The sequence below is a fragment of the Melospiza melodia genome, chromosome 8 (genome assembly GCF_035770615.1).
Source record: "Melospiza melodia melodia isolate bMelMel2 chromosome 8, bMelMel2.pri, whole genome shotgun sequence".
NCBI lineage: Eukaryota > Metazoa > Chordata > Aves > Passeriformes > Passerellidae > Melospiza > Melospiza melodia.
The window spans coordinates 21,673,076-21,687,828 of NC_086201.1; the positions used below are offsets into that span (position 1 = coordinate 21,673,076).

The 14,753-nt window shown below is 36.3% G+C and overlaps 1 protein-coding gene across 2 annotated transcripts in view; it reads right to left on the minus strand.

Annotated features, from left to right (window-relative positions):
• Nucleotides 1-14,753, minus strand: part of LNPK (lunapark, ER junction formation factor) — a 42,428-nt gene that overhangs the window by 11,735 nt on the left and 15,940 nt on the right. For both annotated transcript variants that reach the window (XM_063162181.1, XM_063162180.1), the window contains exons 7-9: nt 11,330-11,410; nt 11,191-11,242; nt 3,943-4,161 (exon numbers count right to left, since the gene is read on the minus strand). In XM_063162181.1, coding sequence (XP_063018251.1) covers nt 3,943-4,161; nt 11,191-11,242; nt 11,330-11,410 — 352 coding nt within the window. The remainder of the gene's footprint in view (nt 1-3,942; nt 4,162-11,190; nt 11,243-11,329; nt 11,411-14,753) is intronic.

The window sequence follows — 14,753 nt, forward strand, 5'->3', positions numbered from 1 at the left end:
CCAACAAACAGTCCTGAGTGTAAGATAATGCAGCACTTGGGGGAAGAGAAGGGAACACTAAAAATCTATTCCCATAAGACCTTTATGAATTACATTGAAAGTCCACAAAACCAATTAAACAATGTTTGAGTAGGACAATGAACCAGTCTTTCAGAACTCTCCAACTGGGACAAAATGGTTCAGCTTCAAGCCACTCCAAGACAAAATTGTGACCCCTTACAAATAAGACTTGGTTTAAACCATTGACAAAATTACTTTTAAAAATGCAAAAGTCCTATGCAAGCTCAAGATAGCTAAGAAGGTTAGACAAAAAAAAGAAATCAGTGAGTATTAGCAGGTTTCATCCTGAAATGAGAATATGGCAACCTGAAGACCCGTATGAACTAAGTTTATGAAATTCATGGAAATGAAATACTGAAGGTGCAAAAAGAAACCAGTGTTTTCTCTGAGAAGAGTTCTGGCTTATAACTCTTCTCATTCTATCCAGTAAAAACAAATAGAGAAACATCATGGCTTAAAAGACAGCCTTCAGTGACTACAGAAGTCAGCCAAGGATTCTCTTTTCGATTTGCTGTGTGTTTCCAGTGTTCTTCAGGTATGACCAATAAACAAAGAGGAAGCTAAAGGGTAACACAAACTAAAATCACTGTCTCAATATACAAACATAAAACAGAAAAACACACCGTCTAAAAATGCAAAATAGGATTTTTTAAAAATTCAAAGGACAACTAGGAGAGTATAGTCTTTTAGTACGTTGAATTAATTCAGAAGGACATTTAATTGAAAGATAATGTGTTAAAAACAGTTGACTTCAAGTTTTTCAGGATTGTCTAGATTTCATTTTTTCATAGCAACTTAGCCAGGGACAGGATCAGGACATGCACAGTCCTAGCTTCCAGCACGTAGATAAGCATTAACATAGAACATGTACCTCCTAAGCAGAGAACTCACAGAATATGCCGAGTAGGAAGGGACCCATCTCGATCGTTGAGGCCAATTCCTGGCCCGGCACAGGGCACTCCAAAAATCACATCATGTACCTGAGAGCACAGTCCTAACACTTCTTGAACTCTGACAGGCTTGGTGCTGTGATAACTTACACTGGGAGCCCATGCCAGGGCTCTGGGTGAAAAACTTTTCCCTGATACCAACCTAAACCTCCCCAGCTCAGCTTTGTGCCATTTCTTTGGGCCCTGTCATTGGCCACCAGAATGAAGAGATCCTAATCTTTAGGAGAACAAGAAAACTCATTCACATAATACTGCAATTTACAGCCCATCACTTAAGTACAAAAAAAATCCATACTCAACACAAATGTTTTTAAAATACGCTGTACTTTCACAAAGAAGAGAAAATAAATTCAGGAGATAAGAATCAGTGAATGAATTTCCAAGTTATCCCTGTATTCTGTTCACAAGTGGGAACCTAGACCAAGAAAACTGTCCCAGCAGCAAGATGGAATAAATTCAGGGCAATATAAATTGCACTCTGCTAAAGCTGTCCAAAGTGGAGGTCAGGCAAAATTCATTTCCTAGAGCTTTACAAAAATCTGAAAGATCCAATACTTCCATCAAAAAAAAGGCTGATACTGCAATAAAATTAAAGCCCTAGAATAATTTTATGAATACCCAGTTTACACTCAAATATTAACTTAGGCCTTTATTCAGAAGGCCAAGTTTTCATATAACTTGTAAATCACCAATATATGAAGTTTCTAAAAGTCAATAACCAAAGGAAAAATTAAATAAAGTAGAATGAAACATCACAACACATTCCATCAACAACTTCAATTACCTGCCTACTAATAACTCAAACCAACCATCTTGGTTCTCATGCTGTTATGGACACCAGTAATTAATACAAACATCAAAAGCAATCATTGTAGAAAGACTGGTCACTTTTGCAAAGCTTGGCAAACTCTCAACTACCTGCTGGTTATTAATTTTCAAACATATGGGAGCTCTGTGGTAATACAGGTTAAATTGATTCTCCCCTACAAAATATAGTGTAACGAAAATTAATTATTAATCTTCTGTAAAATAGAGATAATTAAGGCTATTCATATTTTGTTGCAGGCCAAGCATAAACTCAGATGCCATATTATTCTTATAGATACTGAATTTATGAACTTTTCACTACAGCTACATGACTGAGATTTTATATGCCTCGAAGGTATGGGGAAATTCAAGAAAAGAGAGAGCTTCCACATTAACTGACAATTGCAGGGGCTCCCACTGTTATCTATGGCAAAGTAAAATGTTAAGTCAAAATTCCAGATATTTAGTGGGGGAAAAAGTCCCTGTAAGGCATTATCACAAACACTACATTAAAAATTTTAAATCATAAATATTGGCAACTGTCCTTTCAAAGAAGTCAGTTACTTGATTTTCCTTCTTCCTCTAAAATATTTATGCAGTAAAGGCTGAATTTCATCCAGCTTATTCAATGTGCCTGAATCTTCCCCTAAGAATAAAGCTATTATACAGCTAATACTTTATTCTACGGTCAGCTTCCTTAAAAAGGAGCATGCAATTTTAAACTCATTATGGAATTTTTGGTAATCAGATATCAGTAAATGTGATTTGCAACCAAATGACCAATTTCCTGGTGCAAGAAGCTTATTTCTGGTACTTCAAGATAATCAAGACTTACTAATAACTTGACTTTACAGTTCACTTCAGGGATAAAAACAAATTTATCAGCTTCATAACACAGGTAAGGAATTACTAACATCAAATAAGGCTGAATGGAATCTACAGAGAAGGGAGATCACAACTTTCCATGACAACTTTATTCCACAACACTAAACAACAGGAAAAGGCATTTTAACATTCAGCTTCCCAGGAGCTTAGAGAGCAGGTGTCAATATATTATCTACAGCTCTGCTTTTTGATCGTATCATGGAAGTTAGTAAGGAAGGACAACAGTAAGACTTAAGTAGTTTCAAGTAAAAATCAGGAACGTAGGGCAGAGAAATAAATTCTTGATCCCTGTACATAGAGCAAAGGACAACTCCACGTTAAACTGGTGCTCATGAGATTCTTGGCAAGTTGTGCCCTTTCTATTTTCAAGACAGCATTTTATCTCCTTTCTTGCCTTGTGATCCAACTTGTCAAACATCCCACACAGAATGAAAGGCCTGGCACAAACCCACACACAGCTTTACCACCCACAAGGAAAATGAGAACGGTGCTGCCCACTCAAAACTCTCAAATTTTGCAATCCTTCCAATGCAATTTAGTTCATATTCTATTTATTAAAAGCCCATCCCAAGTCAACACCAAATAGGAAATCAAGGGAAAAACATTTTCAGACTATGAAACCAAATTTTAAGGACTACTCATTCCTACCAGATTTCAACCTGTTGCTAAACCTTGGACTCTTGCTAAACCTTGGACTCTTGTACTAAAATAACAATGCCTCTTAGTATTCAGCTACAACACAGACAACTTTTCTGTTGTATTTGGTATTCCACACTTTAATCTAGGAGTATAGGCTGCATGACTATACCTTCTAGAGTAAAAATTTAAATAAATGTCAAGATCCATGTTTAAAAAAATATGTGCAGGGTTTAGTGAGAAGCATGAATGTATTCTGAAAGTGTTCTCCTCTGCACCTGATTTATATAAGCATAGAGCTCTTCTAAACTAAGAACATAAAAAGGTATGCTATATTGTTGACTACAGAATACTGCAAAGTTTTACTGCCATTTAAACAAAGAAGCCATAACAGTTAAATGAGCTCAGGCAATAGGTTTCAGCATCAAAAGGTGCCAGCTGTAAAGAGTTATGGCTAATTGAATATGGAACTCCTGCTTAATCAGATAACTGCTCTGCTATTTCCAAATGAAATGCCATTTCCATACTGTCTGAAAATGGCCTCTTTTATTGGTAACCAGAGAAAACAATATAAACTGTAAATAACATTAAGTGCTGTGTTTACCCATTCCAGGCACTGAAGTAGCAGGGGATCCAGGGCGCCGTGGTAAAACGTTGGATTGCAAGGATGGCGCAGCAGCTCTTTCTGGGAGCCCGCCCACAGCTGGGCCCTCTCTCTGCAGGGTAGGAGATGCTGGAGCAGGGGACTTGGGAGTGCCTTGCTTAGGAGTTGCAGGTGGGGGTGTAGAAGCATTTCTCTGAGCTGCAGTCCTCTGACGAATTTCTGACAAGAATATGTATATACTGAATTTAATATCTAGCATAAGCAAGATATTAGTAAAAGTGCATTAATATTGTTATACCAATTAGCAAATTACAGAATCAAACAAAATCAGGAGGGTCTAAAACTAAACATCATCAGCTGAGCATTCAGCTCATAGAAGTAAATACCACACAGAAGAAAACACCAGATAGAATACTATGTTTCAATTAACCATAACTGTTAAATACCTCAGGCAAAATTCCTCTAGAAGGAAATTAGAAAACAGAATCACAAAGTATCTGCTAAGGCAGAACATTGGACATACAAACAGCTAGATTCAAACCACAATGTATAGAATTGAACACTTTTTACTCAATGGCTTAAAAATGCTTTCAAGTACTTAGCTTTCTATGGGACCAAAACTATTCATTCAGTATCTAATATGCTCAGGTTACATGCCCAGAGTTATGGAAAAAAAAAAAAAAAACAACAGATTGGATAAATGAAACCATTCTAAAACCAGAAGGAAATGCTTCATTTTGGTGATATAGTTTCACTGACCTGTTTCAGTAACCCCATTATCAAACCACCTGCATGGATTCTCACAAAGCAAGAATGGGCTCTGCCAGAACACGACCCTGCTTTTACCTCTTCTCACACCACTACTATTAAATCACAATCATGAAAAACTTAATATTTTTCCTCAGTTGTTCTTACATGAAGCCAAATATCACCAGAGTAATATACCATGGTTTGAATTCTGTAATAGTCATGCAAGCCTGAGGTTCACACGCTATTGCAACAAATGAAACAAATGTAACCATTACTTAAAGTCTGCTGTTATTTACATGGTTAACAAGTAGCAGGTTAGTCTCTACAGGGAAACCCCAATAACACCCACACCTAAAGCTGTAATACCCCACAGAGTTAGTGTATAGCACTATGCCACTTTGAAACAGCTTACATGTCTTCTTCCACAACAAATGGAATTTAACACTACATTTGGACTTTAAAATCACTTCCACGAGTCTCAAGATTAGAGAGATTTTATCTGCTGACTTTGTGACATGTTGGAAGAGTTTAAATGCTTAGCAGGCAAGTTTCCAGGTCCACTGGCCATCAGCCACTGAAGATGGGTGTGCTGAGTCTGAAGGAATGATCCCTGTCCCCAAAAGTACAACTCCAGCATGCTAAGCTCCTGCTGTGGGTAGAGGAGGTGAGCATGCTATGTCAGCTGGCAGCAGCTAAGAAAGAGCTGCTATCTCTGAAGCACTATGCCAAATGTAACAGTTCTGTGGGAATACAGCCAATCCAGGGCCATGAAAGTTGCTACATGCATAGGTTATGGTCTTGACTACTTATCTGTACATATAAATAGGGTTAATACACAACCACAAAAATTCTTTGGTGCTACTTTTAAAACTACAAGTTTAAAAACTACAGTCTTACTAAAAATCCATCTAGATAAGTTTTCTACAAAGCAGAACAAATCACTACTTTTCCCCTGCTACATCATGTGCATGGCTGCATTACTTCACACAACTTCATCAGCAAAATTACACCAGTCAATGAGTCTGAAGGTTCTGCATTTTAACAAGTGTGTTTGCCCCCTCACTATTTCAGCTGCTCAGAATCTGGCAACTGAGATTAAATGATGAGGTAGTTGCAGAAATTCTATCAGCACTTCCTTAGTGGCTGTCTTCTGGTTTGAAAATTGCTCCTGTATTGAAAGTTTTATATGAAGTAAGAATTCATTTATGATGAACCTCCCCATTCACATTCTTCAAGATCTTTTTGTGAGAGCCATAAGCAGTAACTTTTCAAGTCTTACTACACCAGGATAACTGCATTCTCTCTATGCCATCTGACCAACAGGCATGGCCCATCTCCAAATACAAAATACTGATTAAAACCTATTATTTATAGTCAAGTGTGCGTTATAGTTTCCAGTCATGTGTTAGTTTCAAAAATTAAGCTAAAAGGCATGCAATTTCTCAAGTCTTCTCAGGTCCACATATGAACAAAAAATGAGTGATAAATATAAAGCCTAATTCCACTTATTCCAAGATCATTTTAAACATCTGTAAAGACATCTTAGTCCATTCTTTTTTCATTATAAAACCCTCTTTATTATTGTTTCACATAGAAAAATGTTCAAGACCATTACTGTAAACTCTACATATGGATGTTACTTTCACATTTTGAAGGCTGTCTTTCTAGATCATGTGGTTTAAGCATATTAATTGTTTAAGAGTACTGAGTCTGTTTCAATAGGTCATGGCTATGTTCACATTCATTCTGAGCCCATAATACATTATTTCTAAGCAATTTCCATGATGCCTGCAAGAGCTTTGCCCCTTTTGCCTGTTCCTTTTGAAGGGTCATTTTTGGCAAGACTTCTTTAAACTACTTTCAATTAAAAAGATACTGCTACTTTAATGACCCTTTCCCCATATTTTTGTTCCTATAAAGATGCTGAACCAGTACTTTACAGTAAGTATTAGAGAGATATGCTTCAGTAGTTTTAGTTTCATTACAGAGTTAAGAATGCAAGACTCATTGCTAGTTTCCACAAAATATTGGATTATTTACAATGCCTTTTTCCCCCCCTTCACTCAGAAGTTCACTTGGCTTTCATTCTATTCTGTGATTCATACTTAAGAGAATTTGCCAACCCTCTGCTGCTCCCCAAGTAAGAGAAGTCACCAGAACCTGCATTATGAGAAAGTGAGAAATGCTCGTCTTGGCACAACCAACAGCCCATCCATCCCAGTATTGCCCTTCATAGAGTGGCTGCAGATGTTATTCAGTGACAACACACAAACCTGAATTTCTGATGCTGACATTACTGATACCATCCCCAGGATCCATAAATGGACAAGGAGAGTCCAGCCCTGTCTCATCATTTTAGTATCACATACAGACCCTTTACCCATGAACTCCCCTAATTCCCGCTCTGCACCTCCATTTCCACAATAACAGCCTTAATACTCTTCTGAAGTAACTGAATATTATCTATATACTTCTCAAATTGCCTTAGCATGCAATGTATTAAAAATGAGCCTTTTGCAAAGTTCTTGATGTCCATAATTGCAAGTTCCACAACTTAGCTAAGAAACATGTCCAACAGTGACCTCAACACTAACACAATTTACAGTTACTACTGATGTAGTTTTAATGAAGTTTTGACATTTTCCAAGGATTTTCTTCAGTAATGATATTTGTCTATCCAAAAGTCAACAGCATGAAGACAGATGAATATCTTAAAAATAAAACTTTTATTCTCCAAACACACTACAGTTCAAATTCTGCAGTTACCAGCATTGGACACTTCAGACATAAGCAGACACATTACTTAAGAGGTATCTACTCAACTCATGATTCAGTATGAGCTCTTAAAGACTATTACACTACTGCAGTGGTGAGGCAGTGACATGTTTCATGTTTACAAGCATAACTATTTTATTTTTTCCTCCCTTCAAAACACCTTGATTTTTGTAGAGAATAATATATTATTGTCATAGAGCTACATCACACTGCAGGTCAATATACAGTTCACATAACTTGTTGGCTTTAGTACTGAAGACCAACCAAGCATTTTCTTCCTTCCTCCTCATGCCTATATCCATCCCACAGCCTGCAACCATCTTTTAATGCATTATTTTTAATTCAGGTCACAGAGTGATCTCATTTACAATACACCCCTGCAAACAGTCATATTAAAATGAAAAGAGCAGGTACCAACAACAAGATACTGCTGATGAATATTTCACTGAAAATATATATTTACCCTATTTTTCTCTATGGCCAAAGTACTAAAGTATATATATACATTGACTGTACTCCTCAAAATACATTACTGAACAGATACAATTGCATTTAAATTTTCAAATTCCTTTCCTTCTGGATTTTGTGATGTTTTCATACCAAACACAAGATCAACCTAAATAATCTGTTAAAATACCATTACCTATTTCAGCAGTGCATGTCAAAATCACAAAAACTGCAAGAAGTGCTAAACACACAGGAAAATTGGGCTGCTGCCAGTTGTTTTTCTAAGAATCAACTATTATGCAATACTGATTAAACCTTTGGACCAATTAGTATGATGTGCAAGCTTACTCATTTCAACCAGTAAGTAAAAGCCATACAAACAAACTAACCTTTCATCAGCTGCCTCATACACAACATTGTCCAACTTGATTGTGTATCAGTTACCATTTATCATCTTTTCAAAAAGACTCCATTACAGAGCAAGAAAATGAGCTCTGTTGCTTGGCTAGCTTGTACCCAAAGCAAGCAAAGAGAAGATCAGGGAAGCTTTAATGTTAACTTATTAACAGGTATTTTATTATTCCAAACCACTCTAATTCTACCACATACTACATACACCAAATTATACTACAACCACATAAAGGTGTCATCTAGTTACAGTAAGTTATATACTGCACAGAACAGAAGCTAATATTCATTTTTGGCAGATGTTTAGTGTGAACAGCCACAAGCTAGTAGGTTTTTTGATAGCTAAAAATTGAAATAATTACTGCATATAGGAAGAATTATTTGGTAAGTAAACTTTATTTGGAAATTAAGTCCCCATAATTTCACAAGCCAAAGGCAAGCACAGCTTGTCCCTCTTGAACTATAACGCACCTCCAAACCACAATAGTCTGACTAACTACTTAAATGGGGACAAAAAGTTGCACCAATTCCAAATTTAATGTGTTAGAGAACAGATCAGACAAATTAAAATAAAATTGTGCTGCATATGAACAAATTTACATTGACTCATAGAATCACTTAGGTTGGAAAAGACCTTTAAGATCATAAAATCCTACCATAAGCCATGACAATTTACAAAATTTATTTTCCAAAACCCTTTCAAAGTTAAACTACACTTTTATTCAGGATCAAGCAAGAATGTCCATGCACCCCAAAAAGTTGAATCTTTTTGAAAGAGAACTGTACATTTTCTCACTTGTGTCCCCACTTAGTGGTTACTGGTTCACACCATGACAGTCTCAGAGAGCATTCTTTGCAAGTGAAACTGTACTAAAAGATTCCTTCCACCAAGCTCATGAGACCAATTTACAGCTAGCTCTAAATAAAAAGTTCTAAGCACAGATAGTGTGGGCAAACTCCTCAGCCACAACTGCTTTTCACATATCTGTTCATACCACACCTATTAACACAGACCACAGCCTACAGTGACTGGCTCTCAAAAACAACTCTAATTCTCCCAGAATCTCTCCCTCCCAGCCCTTCTATTAACAGTCAAGGCACCACCAACACAACACAGCACAGGCTGGATCCAGCTGATCTGCTGTTGTCTGACTGGATCAAAAGCAGGGGCACTACACTTTGGAAACCCAAACATGCACAAGACTAATTAACAGACACTGACCAACTCACTTCTCACCACTGCTCCTTACACAGCCTAGGTAGAGGGGAAGAGATCAGTCATGTACTTCCTACAGAGTTTCAAAACTGGTGCTGCTCTCTCTTCATAAAGCCAGAGTGACTAAAGACTTATCACTGTTTAATTTATTTCTATATAGAAACACATTTCCAGGCAGTTTCATCCCCTGGTCAATGTTACTTGCATTCTGCTAAGAGATCTGTCACCCTTCTACTGGACTACTGGAGTGACTTCTAACATAGCTCAAGAAAGGATTAATTCTACAAAGTTTAAAAAGAGCTAAAACCAGACTGCCTACACATTACAGGTATAGCAGAGAATTCTTGGCAACCACCCACGAGCTGTATCAAGGCAGAGAAAAAGCAGGGTGTCAGAATGTCCCTTCAGCCTGAACAAAACCATGAATGCTGCAGAAATGGAGTATGGGAAAGACAGGTAAGGAGCAAACTTGAAAAAAAGCTGTTGTGTCTAAGACAACAGAAGAGATTAAAGCTTCACTACTGAGGTACTGCGCTGCAACTCTTCACGGTCAATGTCAACAAGCAAGGATAGTTTTGAAGTATTTTCATGGCAATTTGAAGCTAAGCAAGAAGAACAAAACAGAGGATTTGATGATGCAGCTTATAAACACCTTTGTTAGTAAATCCAGGTGCTCTGCACTGAGCAAAACAAGTACTTCGAGTGAAAAATGGGAAAAATAGAATTTTGGTAACTCAGAAGAGTTAAACACAAAGTTGACAATTCTAATACTAAACCAATCTGTATTTCATGAAAAACTATGCATATCACATTCTGCAGTTTATTTTGAGCATCAGCCCTTTCAGGTTATAACAGCAAATTAGTGACAAAGATTGGCCTTAAAGTGTGAGTACAATCCTCAGTATTAGAGTACCAGGCAGCCTTTATACTGTGTTCATACGAGCATTTTCAGTTTAACTACAGCATATTTCACACTCAACCTCAACAAAAATTAACAGCTGTCTGTCTGCATAAATATTTGCAAAAATAACACATTTTTAATGTAAGTATTCTACTGTGTGTGAGATCTGTTGAGTTTTGAAAGCTGTGTGAGCAATCTAGAAACAAGGCTTCCTTGAAACACATTCAAGCTTTTCTATTTTATTTTATTCAATGGCACCTTTAAATGGAACAATGTAAACCAGCAAAGAACTGTCCACTCTTTGCAGCTACAAAGTAGTTGAACTACGCACCAGCTTCTTATTCCTCTCTGGGCACCAAATAGATGTAGCTTAAGCACTGCATTAGGAAAGGTCTAACTAGCCATAAATAGAAACACAATTGAAAAACTAAGTCAATGAACCTTACACAGGAGTTGAACACACCTTAGTATTCTAGAAAAGTTGCAAGTTTGCCACAAGAAGTTCATTTTCTCTCAGCTTTAACATCAAGCAGCATTAAATATCCTGCTGTCTAGAACATCAGGCTTTAGTAATAGATCCCTTGCCTGAAAAATACAGAACAGTAATGGGCATAGCCTAATGAACAGTCTATTAACCCTAAATAGAGGTCAATTGATCTACAAATTTTATCATAGACAGACTTCTAGACTAGAAATTGCTGTGAAAGATGAGTATCTATGCTAAAGAGCACCAGTTTTACAGGGCTATTACCTTGTCCAGGTCTTGGGGTTGCAGATGTTCCAGCAGATGGTAGTTCAGTGTCCTGACAATTAATGATAAAATAACATTATCTGAATGCTCAGCTCCATAGTACCTTTCATATTACATCAGTATCAATAACAAGACTCACCTTTGCACTTGATTCTGGATCAAACCTTTCAAGAATTAGTTTAGCATTCTTGTAGGTTTCCTTTTCCATTACTTCCTCAAGCTGGAAACAGAAAGGTTCCACATATCAATAGATAATTTTTCAAAGTATTTCCCCCCACCGTAGCCTCCCATTTAGAAGCATCTAATCAGCGTTACCAAAAGGCAAAGGCCATTCATGAACCAGTAGCATTTCCAGACACCTGAGGATTTGTTGTATTCAATGGAAAATAAATTTTGCTTTCAAAAATAGTTTCCAAACTCTAATGGACTACTTGTACTTAACAGCTTTATTGCAAGGAAACACCAAATATTGCTAATTGTTTACATATAATGAGGAGAATAATTACAAGCACCAACTTCAATAATGGAATGTGCAAAAATCTATCAGCCATCATTATTGGAAGTTATTAGACATGACAAGCAAATGACAGGCAATTCCTTAGATTTATTTCCTCATAGCACTTAATGCTATTAATTTAAGGAAGGTCGTTAGCCAAGTGCTTTACAGAATAAAGTCCCTGTGCCAATTAACTGCTGTCAGCATCGATTTTAGATTATTTATTAGCAGAAGCAATTAGCTTGCTGCAAATGCTGTGAAAACTCACTAACTAGAGAACAGCCATGGAATTTGCTCAAATGACTTTAAAGGCTGGATCTACATCTTTACAGCAATTCAAACTGCTTTTCAGAAAAAAGGAGCACGTTAAGAATTTAAATAAAAAATTTACTGAGAACTATGCATACTTTAGGGAGTGCAATTAAAGCACTTCATTATTACAGCGTTTTATTTACAATGCACTCAAGTGGCTTTATAGCTAATACATGGGCTTAATTAAAAAAAGTAATCACTAGTAAAGTATCATTTTAGTGGTTAACAGCCAACATCAGAAGCAGCTTAACTATGAAACTGAAATAGCTGAAGTTATGACAAATACCTAACATGGATAGAAATAATAATACATTTTACAGTATCTTAAGCAGACCTTTCTTCCTAGATATGCTGACTAATGGCCATGTTCAGCTAAAACTGGAGACTTTGTTTGTTCTGAAGTTTGCTGTTGGCATAAACTGCAAAACTGAAAAGGTCAGTGGTCAAAAAATTAAATTCTCTCAAACTCATTTATCACTGCTAAAATAACAAATGGTGCAGGTTAACATGAATTTTATGCCATTATTTAGCTAGTGAGAAACTAAAGGTTCAGCCATTGTGCATCCACAGACTGTGCAGGAGTTTTGCATTTAGACAGACCTCAGGATTACAAATAAACCTCAGAAGCTAAATAAAAATTCACTCCATTTAATGGCTACTGTGTATTCATTTAACACTCACTCCTCCACACATTTCTTGAAGTTTGAGGCAAGGAATACTATCCAGGCTGTTAATTAAGGACTGTTGAAACAAAAGCGAGTGAAGAAGGAAGTAAAAATCAATTTCCTAGACTTGTATTTCAGCATCACTTTGGAGTTAACCCACTAACTTCGTAAAACAAATACCACACAGTGCAATAAGAGCAGAATTAATGATCTAATAGGAAAAATAAAGTATTTATTGCTTATAGAAGTAAAAACTGTAAGACAGACTTTTATACAAAGGCGTAAGGCTAGTGAGGTGAAGCAGCAAAGTGGGGAAGCTTTAACAGTCAGTGCTAGTATTTGTCTGCCAAATCAAAATTTCAAAAACCCAATTCACTTCACATCAATGAACATAAAATGTATACTATTGTCTGTATAGTCAAAAAGAAAAATGAGTAATAACTTTCTGCAGGACAAAGTGACCTTTAGGGGAGAGAAAAACCAGAATGCTCCACCATCACTTGACACTTTCTTTATCTAAAGCACTTCTTGCCACAGAAGTATTAGATAGTATAGTAGCTATTTGTGGATACATAAGTTTTGCAAAAACAGTAACATTATTTTGAAACATAATTCAATTCTCACTACAAGATTCAGATGTTGAAGTTATCCTCCACATCACATAGTTTTTGGATAATTCAACAAGTTACTCTTCATATTTTGAAATTCATATATAGCTTTAAAATTCTAGTAAAGCTAAATTTGAACAAGAATTCAGTATCACAACTGACTCTTTACAAATTTATTGAAAATATATAGAAATTGTCAGGATTTCTACAGGCATATCCACATTTCTCATGCTTTCACTAATGGAGTATACTTTTCTAAAGTAAATTGAAATTTGGCTGACAATACCAAATAAAGAATCAAAAAGGACCAAGTTTACTTACTGTGAGCAAATCAGTGTAAGTACCAGAGGAAAGTAAGAGCTTGTGTAAAATTTAAATATTATTTCTGTGCTTGCATAGCAGAGAAAATTTGGCTTTTTGCCAACACAGGAAGCTCATTGATGAACACAAACCAAGACACTGACTTCTGGAACATTCACCATCCTGAAGCATAACCTTGGAAAAGTTAACTTGATGCTGAGCACTAACACAGCAAATTGCTCAACATCTTACTCTTTTTCCATAATAAAGGCTTCTCTGAGATCCAAAACTTCTCCTACAAAATAATTTTCTACTTTCTGCCAAGGGCTAACTCATAGTCTATCCTTATCAATGAAATTATAATGCTCAGCAACTCAAGTCATGAGTGAACTCTCTAAGACAGGTAATACCAGATTAAGCATTATTTTTTTCATGGAATTAATCAGATCTTAATAAAGAAGCATGTTACCCTATTCTCTTCCTATGAACAATTGTATGGATGAACTCCTTCCCAACAGGCAACCAAACAGAATTCCTGTGGGAATGACATCAGCTGCCTAAAATGAATAGTATGAGTAATGTATTTTAAGCTTCTTGTAATGGCAATTTAGCAACCAAAGACTTAAGTACTGGCATGGTGCAAACCACTCATTATTCACCATACATGAGTTCATAAATTGGGAATTATGAATTGTAGTTGGAATTACCTCCAGCTACAAGGAGATCTTTCTTAATATTCACACAAAGCCATGAAACTAATTTCAGTTTACCATTTAAAATATACCAGTACATGTAGCAAAAGTTTCATTAAAATCGGAAATACACCATTTAAGTCACAGTAATTAAGTATTCTCTGAACAGATCCATGCCAACATTAAAACCACTAAGGTAACTGACCCTTTGTCAGTAAATATGATTTTAAACTGTACTTTGAGTTTCCAGTTGCATATTTTCAGTACTCTAACCAGTTAGACAAAACTGGGTTTATACAAGAACCAACTCCTAGCAGAGCTTTTATCACATACTAAAGTTATGAAAATATCAATGGTTGTCTACACCTAGAAGGCTGAAGACAAAGTTGATTAAAGAGTAATTAATTTGAGTAACAGAACTCATATTTCTGCATTTTTTCCCCACTACTAATGTACCTCCAAGACAGTCTTGAAATCAGAATAGCTGGGT